The following is a 21,474-nucleotide window of genomic DNA, read 5'->3' as shown; positions in this document are numbered from 1 at the left end:
TTTTCCCTGAAGCTTAAACAACATGTGATTCACACAATAACCAGTGGTTCTTACTAATGCTTTTCCCCAGCCCGAAGGAGATGGTAGCCGGGTGTGGGGCTGTTTGCTTGATATCAGTCTAACTTAATAGAAGTGTTCCACACTACTTCCATTAACGTGTGAAAACAAACAGGGCTGAATCTGAGAAGAAGCTTTTGAGCGATCTCTCTGAAAAGCTTTGCAGTCTTTTAATTGATGGCCCTGTGTAGCGAAGAAACAACGGGCTCTGCCTTGGGTTTCTGGGTTTTTTCTGTTTTGTTTTGTTGGCAAATATTTTATTTTTTAATGTTTATGTTTTTTAAAATGAAATTTATTGTCAATTGGTTTCCGTACAACACCCAGTGCTCATCCCAACAGGTGTCCTCCTCAATGCCCCTCACCTACCCTTCCCTCCCTCCCACCCCCCATCAACCCTCAGTTTATTCTCAGCTTTTAAGAGTCTCTCATGGTTTGCCTCCTTCCCTCTCTGTAAATTTTACTCGTCCACACATTCGTGAGAACATTCCACTAACGACCATTGTGTAAGAGTCCCACAGGATGTGTGCACCTTCTTTCTCAAGGTGCCTTTCCGTTTTTGTTTATCTTGGTTATCTTTCTTTTGGTTGTGTTTTCTTCTGTAGAAGCCAAACATTGATTGATCGATTAATCATATACATAAAATACAACACATAGAACATATAGATGTATGCGTATTTCTTGATCGCGCTGTTAATGCCTTCCTTGGGTTCTCTTATCCTTAGATTTTTCTAATTCTCATTTATCTTTTATGTGACTAAAACCTAAATTAATATTGATACACATGACCAGGGAAACACTTCCCTGTGATTTGTATTTCATTCTATTCATTCATTCTAGAATCCCAAACAGCTCATTCATTCTGGTGCCTCACACTACATTCTGTGATGTATGGGTCTTACTGACAGTTCCTTTGACTTAATTTTTGCAGATGGAGGACTTAACCCATCACTGTCTTCTTATGGTTTGAGATGGAATTTCTCTCTATTACCTTTTGCTTTTTTTGAACGAAAATTTTTATGAGGCCTGATGTGGATCTGGACATAGTCAGGAAACTGAGCATAATCTCCTACTAATCTTCGGATTGTAGTCTACATTTGTGCCAAATTTTCATATTCCATAAATATTGTGTCAGGTGGATCTGTGGCTTATGAAAATGGGCCAAAGAGAAACATGGAGCAAAGTCAGATGATTCTGAATCCGGTTCCAGTGTCAGACCAGCCTAGTGAAGCCTCATAATGTCAGCACAAAGAAACAGGTCAGAAACCAAGGCACCAGAAAACACACGAATTAAAAGGACATGGCGAAGGACTTCCGGGTTTAATGCTAACACGTAAAGGGCTTGGGAGATGTAATGGCCTTGATTACGACAAGAAAGAGCTGGACAGATTACGAACCAGTGACTTCTCTTGGATCTATCAGAGAATTGAGGTTTCAAGGCAAACCATCACCCCCAAATCTGCAGAGACAGACACATCCAGAAAGCTGCAACCACCAGTAACGCCTCACCCAGAGCCAAAGCCCTGGAGCCGTAAACTGGTAGGAACACTTAAATGGTGAGCTGGACGAACGTAACTTCTATCTCAATGCAACATTCGGTGCATTTTCTAAGTGCATGTGGTTCAAAGTGAGGGTTTTTTGCAAAACGAGTTGTTTCCTGCCCTTCCCATTTTCCCTCCATTGAGACAACACATTTCACTTCCACCGATGACTTTATCTCTGCTTTTCTGAGTAGCATGCTTCCGTCACTACTATATCTTTTTTTTCAATTTTAGACGTTGTTTATTGATGCAGATGCCTTCCTTTCCACAAACTCACCTCACGTGCATACATTTCCCACCAGCCCATCCTTCCAAAATATTTGTATTAATACGGGATTATTTCAATACTTGGTGTTCTGAATTTGTTCTGCACTTAACTCCTCATGTTTCTATTACCCTGTGGGATTTTCTCCCTAATATCCTTTGATGGCAAATAAAACTCATGATGGTGCAACACGGCGCTTTATCCCTTCAAACAACAGAATACAGTATGTCAAGGACACTGCACTCCCTACAAAAGCAGAGAATCTGAAATTACACATAACACTGGGCCAAATGTTCTAACGACGGTGACCGACCTAACTTCATTCAAACAGGGACAACAGGCAATAAATGGAAATGATTGCAGACATTTAGCACACACGTCCCCGGATTAGGTCTTTTATTACAACGTCTTACAACACAGTTAGTGCTTTGAATCTGGAATACTATGTAATATGTAAACCAACCTTGAAGATTCGTAAAATTCCCTTAGAAAGCTTTGTGATGAAATCTAGAAGCCACCGTTCTGCATACGGGTCACTAGCAATAGAAAAGTTTTTTAAAAAACACTTGTTTTTATTGTTCAGATAAATGCATAAGAGCCTAGAAACTTGGCGGAGAATCTTTCCAGTGAAAAGACTAGTGGAAAAATATATTAATTTCTGCAAAAGACTGAATGTGAAGGTCAACACTTTCTAGGCACCACATTCTAATAGTGGCCAAACTAATGATGATAAATAATAGTATTATAGGTTTGTGTCATTTTATAGTTTTCAAACATGTCTTTTTCACTATTGTGTAAAGTAGCCGAATACCGCACTCACAGTTTTAGTGCCTCGACCTGAACTTTATAAACATCGACTTGTACAATACCTCCAATCTTGCTGAAATCTCACACAAGCAGCAGAGAATATATAGCACATTATTATAAATCCAGGAGAAGCATTTTGATTACAGTAATTTCTAATTACAGTGTGGACTCTACAAATTACTATAACTGTAGGTGTTATTTAACATAGTTCTATATAAACCAATATCACTTGAATGTTTACAGTGAAAGTAAACTTATTGAAGTTATTTTTATCTTTCTTTGTCTTGTAAACTGATAACCAATGTATTTTAAAGTTATATGTATATTTTAGTAATAAATGGAATTACTTAAAATATCCTATAAATTTGATATTTAATAACTAAAGAATACAGCTTCATCCATTGTCTTCCATCCATAAGCATAATTACAAGCTAATGAAATTTCAATTCTATTTTCTCAGTGTGCATAAAGTCTTTTAAATAATGTCTCAAGGTCTCTCTGGCGATAATATAATCAATACCTAGTCATTGTAAGTTAATGGCATGCATTCTTTCCCTGACCAAACTGTTTACTCTAATGACATTTAGCAAACTTACCTACCTCGTCATTACACAGCACTTCCCTTTAATCAGTTTCTTTAATGTAAATATTCAAATAATGGCATTCAAAGGAAACACAGATTTTTATGTAACGTATTACATATCACCATAAATTATATATGTAAAAAAGAATCTCAGGAAGCATCTTCCTTCCTAAGTAGCACCTTTCAAAAAAGATTTAAAACATAATTTAATTCAATTCTGACCTTTTATTCTGCGGATCTGTTTTGATCTGTTTCCTTAGTGACAACCGGAATAGTAGGTACAACAGATTAGGTACAACACACACAGTAGGTACAACACACACACACACACACACACACATACATACACATACACACACAATATATATACATTGTGTACACACACACACACACACACACACAATATACTATATATATACCATGTAGTATATATATAGTAGGTATAGTTATATATTTATTACATAGAGTTACAAAACTCTAGCAAATTAGGAATACTATTAAACACACAACCATGAAAGTGCTTTGCTAATAAGCAAAGATGTCCAGAGAAAGAAAATCAGTGAGTAGAATTTCATCGGCATGAACAGCTAAGAGTGTAACAGGACCAGCAGGGGGTTCAGAGAAATTCCAGGAGGACTTAGAAGGGCTCCACATCCCTGAAAGATCCCGCGCTCTGCAGAGGAAGAGTACAGGAAGAAGAAGGGCAGAGTATATAGTCCTCATAAATATTTTGAGTGACAGATTAAGGAGAAAGTAAAGCATCCATGGGAAAACAGGTTGCAAATGTTCTAGAAGCCCTACTACAAAAGTCTTCCATGAGTGAAACCACCAGGACAGCTGTCTCTGGCTGAACTGTGCACCTAACAGCCCCGTGATCATTTTCTCTGTTAAAGTGGGATTCACATTTCCATTCACATTTCATATTGCAATGGTAGAAATGTTTTACTTCTCACTCATATCTGTCATTGAGAATTTGGTCATCAGAATCTTCCAGAAAGTCATTTTGATTGTCTTTGACTTTTAGGAAAAAGAAATCGTTTATCTTTTAAATGATGCTAAGTTTGCTTCACCATGCAAACTGACAGATTCAGCCATGGAAACCTTTATAAATCTGATATAGTTAACAAAATAGTAGAATTGTTTCCTTGTAAACTACCTTCTGACTGTGTTATATATTTCTGGAAATACCTCATGAATCTAGATATAAAGATCTTTAAGCAAACAAAATAAAAATAACAGCTAAATACATGGATGTAAGTACAATTGAGAAGCAGTCATTTTTACTTCTTCCCTTCTGAAACAGGTAGAGCACTCAATTTCTGTAATTCACAGAGTTATTGCACTATCTAGCATGCATAGTAGTTAAGCTATAATCATAAAACACCGACTGACTTGCTTAAAACTGTAAATTACAGTTTAGAATCTGCCTAGATAACAGAGAGAGTTTGGTTTGGGTTCACTTAAAATTATCACAAAAAAAGTCTACAACTTTGATCCTTCGATGCAGTTTTGTGATGAATCTTTTAGAGATGAGTAATAAATACATTTGAGACATGAATGATCGGTGTCTTTGGTAACGACCATTGTGCTTTCAAGGTGGCCATGATCATCATTTAGTTTCATAAATACTTTTCATTGTTGGCCTCCACCTAGAATTTGGACAATGGCATAAGGCCACTAATGGCTCTGTAGTGACATCACTAGGGTTGTCTTTGGCCAAACTATGAAGCAAGACAAGTTTCTGTCTGTATGTTTCCATTCTTTGTTCCCTGTTCCTCCTTCCTTATAGCGCTCTAGTATTTCCTCCCCCCACATTTCTACCCTACAACCCAAACCACACTCCAGCTAACATTCTTTTTCTCATATTCAGATTTCACATAGTTATTTAAAAAAATCAATAATGCCTAGATGCCTGACTCTTCTGAGAGCATATACATATTAAAAATAATTCTTGGGGCACCTGGGTGGCTCTGGTCATGATCTCACATCCTGTGAGTTTGAGCCCCGCATGGGGCTCTGTGCTGACAGCTCAGAGCCTGGAGGCTGCTTCAGATTCTGTGCCTCCCTCTCTCTGCCCCTCCCCTCCCCTCTCAAAAATAAGTGGACATTTAAAAAAATTTTTTTTTAAATAATTCTCAACAGTGGAAAAATTCAAAAACATTAAGTTACTATTGGACTTTCTGCTACACTTGCTCTTAAAGCTAGGCCAGGGAGAGGGGCAAGAACTCTATGCAGGATCAGAGATTACTTTATTTGATAATACAAAAGGAAGAGATTTCCCTGTCACATTTATCTTCCTCTTGACCATTCATTTGTTCTGCTACCAAGTACTCCTCTGAACTCTGCTGATATAGCAGATTTTAAAGTGAGGAGAGGGAGAGCTAACTCACACCCATCCACATACTCTCTTTTTAGTTGGTTAACAAGAGATGTCTCAGAACGGCACTGCTGTTCACATTTGTTGGTAACCAGTTCAGCTTCCGGGCCCCGTCTCCCTCGTCTAATGATACTCTGAATTTCCCAGTAATGTGCTTTGGCCCCACTCCTGGGTCTAGAGGTGAACCCTTGACTTAAACCCTTGATTCCATCTTTTTTTGCCATGTTGCCTGTTTAATGCTGCACAAATAACCAAATCTGTTTGCTCTATCAGAGAAGTAACCTCTCCACCAGGCAGAAACAAGGATTGTGAATTGCCAAGGGTTTTTAGATACACAAGGGAAATGCCTGAATAAGAGGCTAACACCAATAAAGTGGATCCAATACCACAAAAGGGAATCCAGAGGCAGGTGTATGCCCATACTTCATTCTAGACAAGACATTTAAACCTTTGTGAATAACCCCTGCCTGAAGCCTCATCTCCCCTGGATGGTTCCATTACATGATTCAGTAAGTTTCCCTTCATGTCTAAGTTAATTAGAGTCAGGTTTTCTGAAACATTTCTGTTAAGAATGTTCTCTAGGTAATAAAGTATCTTTCCTATCAAATTAAATAAATGTAGCTAACTGGTATCCTGGATAGGCACTGAGTAGTGGGAAGAAATTATATTAAGATCCATGTACGTAACAGTCACCATAAGTTTTGCTCAGATCCAGGAAAAAGCTTAGATTCTAGTCTTCGGTCTATGAGAGAAGGCTGGGTAGTTGACATAAATATCTTCTTTTGCACAATCCGATGACTGATTGGTAGAGATGGGATTTCTGTAGTTGTTGGTTGCCTAGAAAGACAGACAGAATGTCAATGATTCACTGCATTTCAGCAGCTGACAAAGATACCCAAAACAAATCTCTTAAATCAACCACAATTTACGTCAAATATCTATTATGATTAACTTCATAAAGTAGTCTCTTCCTTGTACTGAACTTCTATGAGAAATCACATTCTTGACCTGCATGGCTCAGAGTGAAAGGCAACAGGAGACTAATCTAGATCATCATTTGCTATATTTTATAGATTATGAAATACCCGTTCAGACTTAGAACTCTCTCTCAGTGTCCTAGGCTGTTTTGATAAGAACAATTATTCTCATTTTTATATGGAAGTCTAATATAGCATCTCCCATAGTGGACACTCAATAATTTCTGTTGAATCAACATTTTAATAAACAATACTTTTAAAGTACACAGTGTCATGTCTTGAAAATAAGCAACTAAAGGCAATAAAAGAAATTAACAAAATAAAGTGGCATTACTTCCAAAATGATGTTACATAATCATTAATATTCTCTACCCTAATCAAGTCACTTTGACTTGGCAGAAAATATGTAGGCATGGGTAAGAGAGAGAAATTGAGAGAAAGAGAAGGAAGAGAAGAGCGAGAGGTCTTTTGGTGAGAAGTTTGGAAATTGCGACTGGTTCCAACGGGTGCAAGGAAAAAGCAGAAGGAATGTTGCAGTGTGATTGTTCCTTACATAGCGTGCCTACAGGCCCAAAACAATCAGGCAGGTCTAGCTTCTTCCTCGATCACAATCCAACTTATTATCTAACTTCCTAACCATCGTTCAAAATATCATTACTCTACAGAAGTCTGAACAAGTTGAACACTTAATGCAAGGAAGTTGCAAAGCTTTTTGCTCCTCTGAAATTCACAGCAATAAATTTGGTTTTAGGTTGGCTTGAGTGGACATCAGCTAAGGACAAAGGAGGGACTCCCACAATTGTGTATGACAGAGCACTATTTAATTGCTTGCTAGAGTGGCAGATGACACAAGACAGGACTTCCTCAGTCTTTCCACTTAGTGTCAAAAAGGCGGCCATGATGGGGCGCCTGGGTGGCGCAGTCGGTTAAGCGTCCGACTTCAGCCAGGTCACGATCTCGCGGTCCGTGAGTTCGAGCCCCGCGTCAGGCTCTGGGCTGACCCCTCGGAGCCTGGAGCCTGTTTCCGATTCTGTGTCTCCCTCTCTCTGCCCCTCCCCCGTTCATGCTCTGTCTCTCTCTGTACCAAAAATAAATTTAAAAAAAAGTTGAAAAAAAAAAAATTTTTTTTTCAAAAAGGCGGCCATGAATTATCCAGAAACATTTTTTGTTGTGTAGAGAGTAACTAAGAAGAAAAAAGTTCAACCAATAGATAAATAGGTAACAAAAAATCTGAAGCACACATATTAGATTGTCAGAAACTTTTCATTACTTGATGTTTTGGCCATGTAGAATTCAATGGCAAATAATTAAATTAAAGAGAAAGGGATATAATTTCAGATAACATTTGGAGAAATGCTTTAGTGTAAAATTTTGTAATCAGAATAATATATGTTAAAGAGAATATCTGACAAATAGTGGAGACAATGAACATGAAAATAAGCATCCCTTTTATCTGTAGGGGAAGGTGGAGTGAAAATTCTGCAGCCTGTCAGAAATCTGAGCATCCTTCAGTTAATAAATCAATAAAAACCATAATAATGATAATGAAAACCATAGCACTGCATCTTTCTAATGTGCTTTCTATGCCTCAGGTCTTTTACGTGGTATAATGTAATCCTCACAATAACCTTATGATATAAAAATATTATTATGCCCTATGCTAGGTCAGATGGTATCCCCCCAAAGTTTATGCCCTTCCCAGACCTTCATAAATGCGACCTTATTTGGAAGCAGGGTTGTGGAGGGTGTGATTAGTTAAGACAAAGTCATACTGAAGTAAGCTGGGCCCTTCGTCCAACACCACCGATGTCCTTATAAAAAGGGAAGACAGATACGCATGTGCAAGCACATGCACTGAAGAATATCATGTGAAGACAGAAGCAGAGATTGAAGTGATGGGTCCATAAGCCAAGGAATGCCGAGGGCTGCCAACAACCACCAGAAGCCAGGAGAGAAGCGTGGAACAGACTCTCATCCCCAGAGGGAACAGATCCTGCAGAGACCTCGATTTTGGACTTCAAACCCCCCAAACCGCAAGAGAATAGATTTCTGTTGGTTAAGTAGCCTCCTCTGGGATAATTATGCTGTGGCAGCCTTAGGAAACTAATAGCAGATATTGGTAATGCACAGTGTTGATTCTTATGATATCTCTGTGATTGTACCTTTATTTGTACTGATATAAAGCAAACTGTTTCAAAGGGCATTAATAATAGGAAAATAGGTCAGAAAACAAGTGTCTCTTCAAAGGGATGATACTGGAATTACAGGCAAGTCCATGGCCAGGGTACTGAAAGCACAACAAGGTTGTTGACTGCAAAACGGACTGACTCTACAGGACATTTACGATGCGCAAAAGCAGGGGAAATGACAGTTCTGAGAAAACTTACCTTGTTCTGTGCATCCTTATTTCTGTGCTCTTTAAACAGTCCTCTGTTCTGTCTCCTTCTCCTGAAAATACATATTCAATAGAAGCACTAACATACTCCAACACAAGTATTATTGCATACAGTAGAGTATTATACCTTACCTGTAGCCCAGCCCACATGCCCTTATGAATATGTTGAAGCAGCATCTATGGTTGGTTTACACATACCTACTCAAAATTTCCTTGACCCAATTTTTCATTTTTTATCTTCCACAGATGATGAAGGCATCTAAATGGATATCCAGCCAGTATGCATTAGTAATTAATCTCACTGAGCTTACTAAAGAATGGTTCATAGGGAATTATTACATAAATGGCTTACTGACTTCTCCAAATAATCCTGGGCTTAGAGATTTCCCACAATTAAAAACTTTATTTTAAATGCCAACAGTGTAACTTCTCAGATGCCAGGGATAATCGAGTTAAGCTTTATAGAAACTTCCAGGTTTTTACTAAGCCTCCTCTATGGATTATTTTATTTAGCTTTCACCAAAAACCCTATATGTAACAGGGTGGGAAATTGAGGCAATTTGAACCAAATCACATGGTTGATTAGTGGTAGTATTAGAATTCGAATCCATAGGCTTCCTCATGACTATTAGGCTCTGGTGTTTCTGGAATCGTGTCACTGCACTTCAGTGGGCCATCTGCAGCCATGCCAGTCCATAAACTCTCCACCGTTCCAATGAAAACTATAAAAACCTAACTTCAGGAGTAGTCTTTGAAGAGAAAATTCAAGAGAAGAAGAAAAGAAGGCTAGTATAATTGAATGCAGTACCTGAAATTACTCTATCCAACTGTATGAAAATAGTTATTATGGGGAGATGAAGACTATCTTTTTTTCATCTCCCTAAAGAAAAAATTCTTATCAGACCATAAAGGAGGTGCCTCAGATGCAAAAAAGGAGGGCTTTTCGCCTTTATGCAAAAAGATGAAGTTGTAATGCCTTCATGGAAAGTGTAAAAACCAGCCAAGCTAGTCTCTCTCCAAGGAAAGGTTGTTCAGATGACGGATGTTGTTCTCTCCTAGTCGCTATGAAATCCTCCTACTGTGTCAATGTAATCACAAACTTATCTTAGTCTGTGTGCATTTGCTTACTTATGAAGTCTCTTTTATACAATTAATTTATTTAATTTTTTGATGTGTAAGTTTATTATGTGAAAGTCATGTTTCCGGGTCTTTCATATAAATCGCTTACTCCTCAAAAGAAACCTGTGATACGGATGCTATTACTACCCTCTTTTTACAAATAAGGGAGCAAAGCTATCACCTTGGATATTTTGTTAAATCGTGCTTCACAAGGCTTGCTGTATCATAATACAGAGTTAATTTTCCCAAAGAGGTCCAAATATATGTGTTGTTGGCACAAGCCTAGAGTATACAATATCATGAAGGAGAGAGAACACGAAGCTTAGAGTCAGATGGTCTGTGTTTAACTCGTGCTCAGCAATTCACTAATTGTTTGCATCTATAAAGTTCAGTCCCCTCGTGTGTGAAATAAAGGCAGTAAACACTGTGGTTTGTTCTAGGCTGACCAACCATTCTAGTTGGCTTGATGCTGAAGAATTTCCCCGGGATGAGGGATTTTCAGCGCTGAAACCAGGAGAGTCTCAGGCAAAGCGAAGTAGCCTATTTGTCGGGAACATCAAAGTGGACAACAAAAGTAAAAACAAGTGTCTAACGTTTTGCTCACTGAACATTAAATTTCTTCCTATAAACACAGGTGTCGATGTATAGACTATCTTTTGGCTCCTGCCCAGCCTAACCAGTGCCGTGCACGGCCACCAAACACATTCACTTCGTAACGTTACCATTCTGATCTCTAACTGGAAGCAACACAAACTGGGAGCAGAGAGGTGTGGGAAAAGCCCCCGTACCCCCATATACACAGGCTACAAGGTGCTGGGTGTTGGGGGGGAAGGACTCAGTTTCATTCAGGCACACTGCGATTTCCTCTGGCTTCTCCCCAGGTCAGCACACCTGGAGCGGCAGGATTATTTTAAACGGTCACCAAGACAGAGTTCTGAAGGCCATTGTTTAAGCCCTTGGGGCATTTTTCAAAACCTTTCCATTCCAAGTAACAACCACAGGCACGGGCAACAAGGTAGAAAGAGTACATGCATCTTCCTTTGTGATGTGCGACCATGATAATGCATTCAAGCCCACTAATCTTTTTATCACATTTGACCAAGTGGGACAATATATTCTACAGTTCAATTTAGCTATTCATGTAAAAGTGATGCATTTTCATGAAGCTAAATCCATCATGTCCAACATCTGTGACCCTCCGGAGATCCATGCTGTCACCCACTCTGTCCTACCATGTGGCCCGTGTTCCCGGATGCTCCTGCTGTCAGAGCGGCCCTCAGCGCATTTTTCATCAACCAGGGTGAAGCACTAGAAAAATCCTCAGTGTCACTGACATCCTGGGTTCCTTCCCTCAATTTGCTAATTTCTGACCAGGGAAAAAGACTTGAGGGCAGCCCATGATGGAGACAAAGGGAAAATGGCAGTTTCATGATTCAATTTAATTAGACAAACACATATTGACCACCCACTATTTGGAAAGATTAGTGCTAACTGCTATCAAACGCTAAGAAATGAACAAAACGCAGTCCCTGTCATTATGAACAGAAGGGAGGACAGACACAAAATTGATTAAGCTACAAAGCAGGCTGTGAGGTGCAGCAGAGAAGAATATAATGTGATTCCGCATGGTGACATCATGTCTCTTTGCAGGGAGGGAGAGCCAGGACAGACCTCCCAAAGGAGACATGTGTCCCATGCCTGGAATGATCCACAGGGGTAAGGCCAAACATGGGGAAACAGCATTTTGTTGGCATATCAAATAGAAAGAGCATCAGGTGCGTTCACATAATGAGACTTGCAGTTTGGAGCGTCTGGGTGACTCAGTCGGTTTAGCATCTGACTCTTGATTTCGGCTCAGGTCATGATCCCCAGCCCCGAGTTGGGCTCCACGCCGAGCACGGAGCCTATTTAAGATTCTCTCTCCCCCTTCCTCTCCGCCCACCTCCCCCTCAGTCACACATGCTCTGTCTCTAAAAATATTTTTTAGGGACGCCTGGGTGGCTCAGTCGGTTAAGCGTCTGACTTCAGCTCAGGTCACGATCTCGTGGTTTGTGAGTTCGAGCCCCGCATCGGGCTCTGTGCTGACAGCTCAGAGCCTGAAGCCTGCTTCACATTCTGTGTCTCCCTCTCTCTCTCTCTGTTCCTACCCTGCTCATGCCTCCGTCTCTTTCTCTCTCTCTCTCTCTCTCAAAAGTAAATAAACATTTAAAAAAATTTTTTTTAATTTTTTTCAAGACTTGCAGTTTTAACAAAATTTGTCAACATCAGGGGGAGTAAAGTAGAAAATATGAATGAACATTAGGTTGGAGTCCCACTAATTAGATGGGGGTCAGAACAACAGGTACGTCTGATACAGGGTTAGTGACTTTTAAACAGGAAGGACATGATCAGTCTAGCTGTTAGACGAGCAACCGGAAAAGATGTGTTAGAAAGACAGGAGCAGCCGGAGAGCATTCACTAATATCCAGCGAGCAGTGATACAACCCTCCAAAGAGGTAAGGCCGGGATGTGGAGCCGAGACAGAGAAACCTACCTGACATCCTACTAATACACACGCATGTGCAAGCATGTGTGCGTGTGCGTGTGCTTGGTAATATTGCTGGGGTAGAGGAGAAGAGTGGAGATAGATGTATTCCTTCCCTCCCTTAAGAAGAGAACACTTTAGTTGGAACGTAAGAATTAAGAGTAATTCCAACTCAATATGATTACAGCTAAGATTGCAACAAACACATAGACAAGCGAGTTGGTGAACGTAAGACAGCAAGAAAGGGAAGAAAGCGTCAACCGAGAATATCCTAGAAAATCCCCAGGTGTGCTGCAAGACAGTAAAAGGTAGGAAACTTTAGTCGAGGTCAATGGCCAAATACTCTCTCTAAGTTAGCCCCTTCCAACACCTCTCTTCCTCAATAATTTTTCAGGAATAGTATCTACACTGCTCGTTTCAGAGAATTTACAACCATCTAAAACTATGTTGTTTGTTTATTGGAATGTGCACCCCATCATGTCTTGTTTGCCACTGTCAAAATAGCTGCTTGATGAATGAATACACGAAGGTATCATTGCTGCGCAACCTTGTTCCTCCCCTTCTCAGAATCCCTCCTTCTCTTCCTCTCCCCTCTCCATAACACATGCGCGTTCATGCACACACGCAGCACCCCTTGCCCAACAGCCTCTTTTCCTTGCAGGAGGAGTAAGATAGATGGCACAGGAGACAGAGCAGAGGCACCAGGCAATTGTCTCCCCAGGATATGAAGGCTTTGTTAATATGGGAGCAGCTCCTACTAATTCTTAAGTGAACGATTCTAGCTTTCTCCCCTGATGTTACCCACAACTACTTCTCCTCCTCTGTGTAAGAAAAATACTTGTGTATGTGAGGGCTAAGACAGCTTGACCAACTACTGGGTTATTAACAGAGAGCCCCTCAGATCAGAATCAGGGGAAACTGGATTCCAGATGGGTTGCAATACTCACCTTCTATAAGAAATGACAATGACGGCGGTCATTAGGATTACAAACAGCAACGATAAAACTGTTCCTCCAGCCACAAAGAGGGTATATTGGTTATCCATTTTACCTAGGAGGAAAAAAATATATACAGTAGGAATTAGGAACTCAGCTCAAGTCAGAAAAAAAAGGAAGGTGGGAAAATGAGGAAAGGTTCCATTAATCAAATAGAATAACAATTCAGAAGAGTCCAATGAAAAAGCAGGATGAGATAAGAGGAAGAGACAATTTTATTTTAGAGTCTCCTAAATATTTCTGGCTCCTCACAGAGTTTTATTAGTTCCTTGTTTCAGCTGAGTTTAGCACCTTAAGAAGAACAAGAATAAATAAGGTGATGGGAATTAAGAGTTACAGACTTCGGGTTATAAAATAAGTAAGTCACAAGGATGAAAAGTACAGTGCATGGAATATAGTTAATAATATTTAATAACTCTCAATGGTGACAGGTGGTAATCAGACTTGTTATGATGACCATTTCCTAAGGTACATAATTATTGAATCACTCTACCATATACCTGAAACTCATGTAATATTGTATGTCAACCATACTTCAATTAAAAATAAAAACTAAAAAACGAACGAGAACAGAAAGAGTGTATGTTTGAGACAGATATCACTCACTCTAATGCGCTCCCAGTCACATACACAAAATCTTCTGTAGAAAAAGAAAACTATCAAAAGAGTACATAAACGAAGACACTTGTTAAGACTGATATATTAAGTACATTCACACGACAGTGTCATTTTATAAGCAGAATTTAAGAAACATTTTCATTCAGTTGGAATTAATGATAAGAAGTACTCTGAAAAACTATGTTACCCCAGCTCAGTGTTAAGGACAAACAACATGGTCCAGGAACCTGCAGCTCTCTTCCTGGCTCTGCTATTCCTCAGCTGTGTGACCTCCAGCCAATTCCTTAACCTTCTGTGTTTGCCTTTCCTCGTTTGTCAAGCCATGACAATGAAAACAGTCCTAATCACATCCCAGAACTGTGGTGAGACTCCAATGAGGTCGTATTCAACTAAGCAATAAACCACTAGAGAAACGTCACTCAGGAGCAAGATCTCCGATGAGGTCAGAGAGCCTCATATCTTTAAAATGTCCTCCTGCCCGTGATACATCTCACCCACTGCCTCCCACAGAGCTCCTTCCCAGGAGAAGAAACCCCATCAATATCTGCTGTTGCCCAGAATGGGAGTGAATCGGAACCCGGGAGCTGTCCTCACCGCCACGCCTCTTTGGGACGGCACACCTGCCGGTCTCCCTTCTTGCAGGAAGGGGCCAGCTCTGGCAAACAAAAGGCACGACTTCCCTCCAACCTTGAAATTAAAGCCCGGTGCTCGACCCGAGACTCCGTGCCATCTGCCATCCCATGCCAACCTGCAAATCATGCTTTTCATTAGAGTCTTCCTGATCTTTCCCTCGGATTATTTCTTCCTTCCTGACCCACTATGTAGTTGCAATTTTTTCATGATAGGGGCTCAAAGTCCACATCCACACATTCTTTTGTAAGCTTTCCTGCAAAGAGAAACCAAGTCAACTCATAAATATTATTTTCATTTTTCAAACTTGTTGAAACCGTAAGGTGAATAAAAGTAGCAAACTGTGTGAACTTTACAGACTTGGCACATACATCCAGTCTAAGAATGGCTTTTGTCCAACTATGATGGAAAGAGGAAAAGCTAAATTTATTCAGAACAAAAATACATTGAACCGCCCTCACGAAAGGAACAATGACATGTTCTCCCCGTCAAATAAGAAATTTTTAAGAGCTTTTTCAGTTCTTAGTACATTATAAAAACTAAATGAACAAAATATCTGAAATTATTTTGCATTGTAACACAGGACTATAAAGGGATTACACCCGCTGTACTGACATAATTTGAATATCACAGGTGCTAAGGTTAAATCAAACAGGCAATCACAGTGAGAAAACGAAAGTTATGATTAAAATATTCACGGACAGGATTGTGGGAAAACTGTTTAGCCACTTTGACAATGCTATTTAGGGGCACCTGGGTGGCTCAGTCTGACTTCAGCTCAGGTCATGACCTTGCATTTCGTGACTTCGAGCCCCGTGTCGGGCTCTGCGCTGACAGCTCAGAGCCTGCTTTGGATTCTGTGTCTTCCTCTCTCTCTTCTCCTCTCTCGTTTGCTCTCTGTCTCTCACTCTCTCTCTTTCAAAAATAAATAAACATTAAAAAATAAAAAAATCTTTAATAAAAAAAGAAAATGCTATTTAGATAGTAAAAAACAAAAGTTACAGTAAAAAAAAAATTGGGGTTGACTACAGTTCCAAATTTTTTCACATAAACATTAGAAGAAAATATAAGTAAATATTATTTAATCTCAGGAATGAGAAAGGGCATTTAGATTTATAAAAATAAATAAATATATAGGATTGACCAGGTCAAGTGAAAAATATCTTTATGTTAAAATGACCACAAACAACATGTAAAGGCACACAAAAAGTATCTTTAACACATCCTGGCATTAAGAAAAAGGGTGCCTGGGTGGCTCACTTGGCTGAGCCCCCGACTTGGGCTCAGGTCATGATCTCCCAGTTCTTGGGTTCAAGCCCCACGTTGGGCTCTGTGCTGACAGCGCGGAGCCTGGAGCCTGCTTCAGATTCTGTGTCTCCCTCTCTCTCTGCCCCTAAGCCACTCACATTCTGTCTCCGTCTCTCTCAAAAATAAATAAACATTTTTAAAAAATGAAAAGCTATAGAAGACAACATGAAAGATGCAAATAACTAAGAAAAAGCACTAAAAGAACAAGTTTGTGTAAGAGGAAAACTGTGGTCAGATAGAGCATCTCAAGCTCTATTTGGAGGACAGAGAACTACCACAACCTGCATCCAGAAGGAATTCGGTCTGCATGTGTCACACCCTTTCACTAGGTGCTTAAACATCTGATTAATTACTGTACTCTAAAGAAATGCTCTGAAATGTGAACAAAGGGTTCTGTAAAACATTTACAACTGCCAAAAGAAAATCCTCATTTCCCCCAAGTAGACTGAGAGCCAGACCACACAACTGCAGTCCTCAAACTCCCTCTGCATGGGCATCATTTGGGGGCTTGCTAACCCGCAGATGACTGGGTGTCCCCCCTCCAAAACTCTGCCCCAGTGGGTCTGGGTGGGTCCTCGCAAATGCAGCTCTCCTGTGATGCCCGTGTTTCTGATCTGGAGCCCACCCTCTAAAGCTCGGCTACAGACATTCGGATGATGTGTGTGAGAAATTCGAATGAAATGGAAAACTGCTGACTAGGGATATAAAGTTAAGTAAAATTTCAAAAGCAGAATTCACAATGATGCATGTTATACTCTCTCGGCCAAGTGTAGGACTTAGGGGGAAAAGGTCTACAAGGTTACAAATGCCAAAATTTTAAAGTGATGATCTCCAGGGAGTGGCATTAAAAGCAATTATTTCCTAAAGACAGATATCATATGTTTTCATTCATATGTGGATCTGGAGAAACTTAACAGAAGACCTTGGGAAGGGGAAAAAAAATAGTTACAAACAGAGAGGGAGGGAGGCAAACCATAAGAGATTCTTAAATTCAGAGAACAAACTGAGGGTTGATGAGGGGGTGGGGGAAAGGGGGAAATGGGTGATGGGCATTGAGGAGGGCACTTGTTGGGATGAGCAGTGGGTGTTGTACATAAGCGATGAACCATGGGAACCTACCCCCAAAACCAAGAGCACACTATACACACTGTACGTTAGCCAGTTTGACGATAACTTATATTTTAAAAAAAGCAATTATTTCTTTAGGCTTTTTGGTATTTTCCAAACTTTCTAAGTGATGTATTGCTTTTATTAAATGGAAAAAAAATAGTAGAAAAATGTAAAGGTCTGCATGCTGAAAACAAAATAATCAGACAAATTTTAGTGGTGATATTATTTTTAACCTTTTTTAAGTTTATTTATTTATTTTGAGAGAGAGAGAGTGCTGGGAAGGGGCAGAGGGAGAGAGAGAGAGAGAGAGAGAGAGAGAGAGAGAGAGAGAGAGAGAGAATCCCAAGCAGGCCCTCTGCTGTCAGCATAGAGTTCGACACAGGGCTTGAACTCACAGTGAGATCGTGACCTGAGCTGAAACCAAGAGTCTGACGCTTAACCGACTGAGCCACCCAGGCGCCCCACTGGTGATATTGTGATATTTAAAGTACAAGATGTGGAGAACTTTTTTTGTAGAAGGGTATTCAGAATCCTTAGAATTAAGATGGCATTCCTTATTAAACTCCAATTAAATGAATTAAGTGGAAACCATTGAAAGGTACTAGTCATGTGTTTCACACCGTTCAATTATAAATCTAAACTTCAAATGCGTCCTTTAATGTGAAATATGTTACCTCCTTTTAACCTCTTCTAGTAACGCTTGACGTGTTGGAGTCAGATCTGTTTACTCCACCTTTTCACACACAGTATCTCAAGCCATAGTATACACTTGGCATGACAGATGAAAATGGTGTGTAAAAAGGGATTTGGTTCCTGAAGGGAAAACATCAACGAGAACAAAACTGTATCTCTACTCACAGCACTGCTGACACTAATTTTCCCTGAGTTGGCACAGACCCCACAGACCCTCACTGCCCCCCACTCCCCGCTTCAGTCTCCAATCAGAAATCCAGGTCTCCCTACTTCTGATGGACCAACCAGCTCTAAATCCAAGATTCCTGTGATCCTCTCCTTAGGTTGACAATTTGCTAGAACGACTCACAGAACTCAGAGAGGCACTTTATTTCCTACTACTGGTTTATTAGAAAAGATGCAACTTAGAGATGGCCAAATGGAAGAGACGAACAAGGCAAGTTAATGGAATACAGATAGAACTTCCATGCCTCTAGGGATGATGGACCACCCTCCCGGGACCCTGCATGTGTTCGCTAACTCAGAAGCTCTCTGAACCCTGTCATTTAGGGATTTGATGGAGGTTCCACTGGACAGGCATAAGCAATTAAATCATTGATCATTGGTGATTAATCCAACCCCCAGCACCGCTTCACTTTTTCAGGGGGAAAAGGGCTTTAAATTCCAACCCTCCAATCATGTGGCTGATCCCTCTGGCTCCAACCCTCCATGCCGAAGCTCGTTATGTGTTTCCAGCCACCAGTAGCCTCATTAACTTGCAAAGGGACACTCATTGCTCTGGAGATTCAAGAAGCTCTTGTGTCAGGAATTGGGGACAGTGACCAAGTGTTATAGCAAAAGATGTTCCTGGTACCCGTATCACTTAGGAAATTAACAAGGGTTTGGGAGTTCTGTGAAAAGAACCAGGGGCAGAGACCACATTTCTTATTATACCACATACTTGATTGATGGAGCTTATATTGTTTTGGAAGGCCCTGGACAATTAAAAAACACACCAGAATGAAGATTTCCCTGTACGAAACAAGGGTAAGAGCATGGGAGCCAGGTGCAAACTCACTCACTCTGGATCTCGCTCCAGAGATCCAGAGACGCTGCAGTGTAGACCCTCCCCGCCTGTAGCCAACCCTGCTTTTTACTTCTTTCCCTGACCCGCTGCTGCGCTAACATGAACACCCAGTACTTGGAACCAGGTCGGTGTAGCCACACGACTTGCTGGGCCCTGAGCGACTAAAAACCAAAACAAAAAGAAAAAGCAATGGGTGTGGATGCTTCAGGGAATCAATCAATAGTTCATAACATTCACTTTTGCCTAAATTCTGCTAATAGATGTTGGGCTGAGTAATGTCAGCCCTCAAGCCCCTCTCTTAAAGAAAGAATTATGTGTATTCTCAGCAGCCACTTTTTTGCTGATTTTTTTTTTCATTTTCATCCCAATGCTGTCTTGATTCATAGGAGGACAAAAGTGTCGTGAACCATAAAGCCATTATTTTCCCTCCCATCAAAAAAGATAAATACAGTTAAAACAATTTAAAGCATGTCAGTGAGATATATAAATGAATAATTTACTCCGGGACTGCCACCCTCCAGGCTACGTTCCTGCCAATGACAAGTATTTATGGCTGAGTTATAAACCTTTAGAAAGGCTCATGGTAGAAATGACGCCAGGTCCTTCCCTTAGAGCCAGGCGGCAAGACCAGGCATTAATGTCTATTGTTTATCTTTTATTACAGTTTGAGGTGGGTTAGGAAGCGAGGAAGCCAAGTGACTCAGAACCTAAATATCTGGACTAAACAACCTGCTAGGAAAAACTCACAGACCCTGAGCCTCTAGCCAGCCTGGGGTAGGTCATGGTAGATACCAGTTAAAGTTATTCTTGCTTTCTGGAGCACCTGGGTGGCTCAGTCGATTAAGCGTCGACTCTTGGTTTCAGCTCCGGTCATGATCTCATGATTCGTGAGTTTAAGCCCCGCATTGGCCTCTGTGCTGCCAGCACGGAGCTTGCTTGAGAATCTCTCTCTGCCCCTCCCCCACTCACACACGCATGGGCGTTCTCTCTTCCTCTTTCGCAAAATAAATGAATAAACATTAAAACAAACAAAAAAGTTATTCTGCTTTCTAACCTCATTAAAAAGAAAAGCAAAACTATTAGACTTCATTCTATGCAGACATGAGGATACATCATGGGTGAATTCTCACAGGGTACATATATGCGAGCTGACACACTATTATAAGGTCAATCCTAATTCGTAATCACCATATAATGTAACTATCCAATTTACACTGATTTGTTGCAAAAACACATCGAGGAAGGAAGACTTGGGGCATCGTCCTACCTTCTAATTCTTTTGCCTGGAAGACCTCATCGTAAGACAATCTCGCAGGCACATTTTTGGCAATTGCAAAGTGATGATAAAATCAACCCAAGGGTGGCTATGGGGCTTCAATAAAACATATAGATGAGCTTTATATATTTAAGTACTACGTAATATATAAATTATTAATAATATATTTTGTATATGCCCATTCAAATTAGGGTTTAAAAAATAACTCACTTGTATTCTTTTCATGTTGAACTAGTCATGTGGAGCAGGATGCTTGCTCCTGCAGCTAGATGCACCTTCCTCGGAAAAGGCAGAGGTAGCATCGATAAACATGTATAAGATAATTATAGCTTTGGAGGACCACTGGATTTAATGGCAGCCCAAAGTTTGTTGAACTTTCCTGTATGGCTGAAATATACATCGAGTGGATACTGATATGGTAATATTATTCCAAGTTTTCAAAGGTCAACTTTCTTTGTGCAAATCAATTTTATACTCTTCGCATTTCAGAAGCCCTCCTCTGTTTTATAGCAGGAAGATCCTAGCGAATAAATTATTTTCAGAGGACTGAAGAACCATGACATCAGCCTCTAATCTTTTTTCTGAGTGAAGAGTAATGACTGTTTCTCAAAATAAAAGCATTATCAGATTTTAACTGAGAGACTTAAAGCACATAAAGAAAATCTAAAAAATCAACGTAAGAAACAGAAACATAAGAGAACGCAAACAAATGTAAGAGAATCTAAATCATTGTCCTGGAGCAAACCAACAAGAGAAGCAAGTTTCCAACCCAATGTACAATTTTTGCTATACTATACTGAGTTTGCCTCTTTTGATGGAAAATAGTTCCCAAATGACTCAAGAACTTAAACTTTTTACATCAGTTGAGATACACATAGTCTAAGATGGGCCGTAAAGTTTACTTACTCGGTATAGGACGACTGCATTAGCTCCAGTATCTGGTGTCTTTACGTGCATGACACCATATGTACTGAGGACCATAGCACTCTACAGTGATTGGTGTACGGCAAGGGGATCTAAGTCAGCATGTGAGGCATAGGGATGGCGAACATCTTTGGTTTGGGACACTTACTGGGAAAACTTTCATGGCTGACTCTATCATATTAGATGTCTCATCCTTTCACCCAAATATTTCT

The 21,474-nt window shown here is 40.2% G+C and overlaps 1 protein-coding gene across 3 annotated transcripts in view; it reads right to left on the bottom strand.

Moving 5' to 3' along the window:
• Positions 1–438: 438 nt before the first annotated feature.
• Positions 439–21,474, bottom strand: part of CD226 (CD226 molecule) — a 91,426-nt gene continuing 70,390 nt past the window's right edge. For all 3 annotated transcript variants that reach the window (XM_049619634.1, XM_049619636.1, XM_049619635.1), the window contains 3 exons: positions 13,590–13,692; positions 8,992–9,052; positions 439–6,464 (listed from right to left, as the gene is read on the bottom strand). In XM_049619634.1, the coding sequence (XP_049475591.1) occupies positions 6,351–6,464; positions 8,992–9,052; positions 13,590–13,692 (278 nt within the window). In that variant the 3' untranslated portion in view covers positions 439–6,350. The remainder of the gene's footprint in view (positions 6,465–8,991; positions 9,053–13,589; positions 13,693–21,474) is intronic.

The sequence above is a fragment of the Panthera uncia genome (assembly GCF_023721935.1).
Source record: "Panthera uncia isolate 11264 chromosome D3 unlocalized genomic scaffold, Puncia_PCG_1.0 HiC_scaffold_8, whole genome shotgun sequence".
Lineage (NCBI taxonomy): Eukaryota > Metazoa > Chordata > Mammalia > Carnivora > Felidae > Panthera > Panthera uncia.
This window is presented reverse-complemented; position numbering and strand designations above follow the sequence as displayed.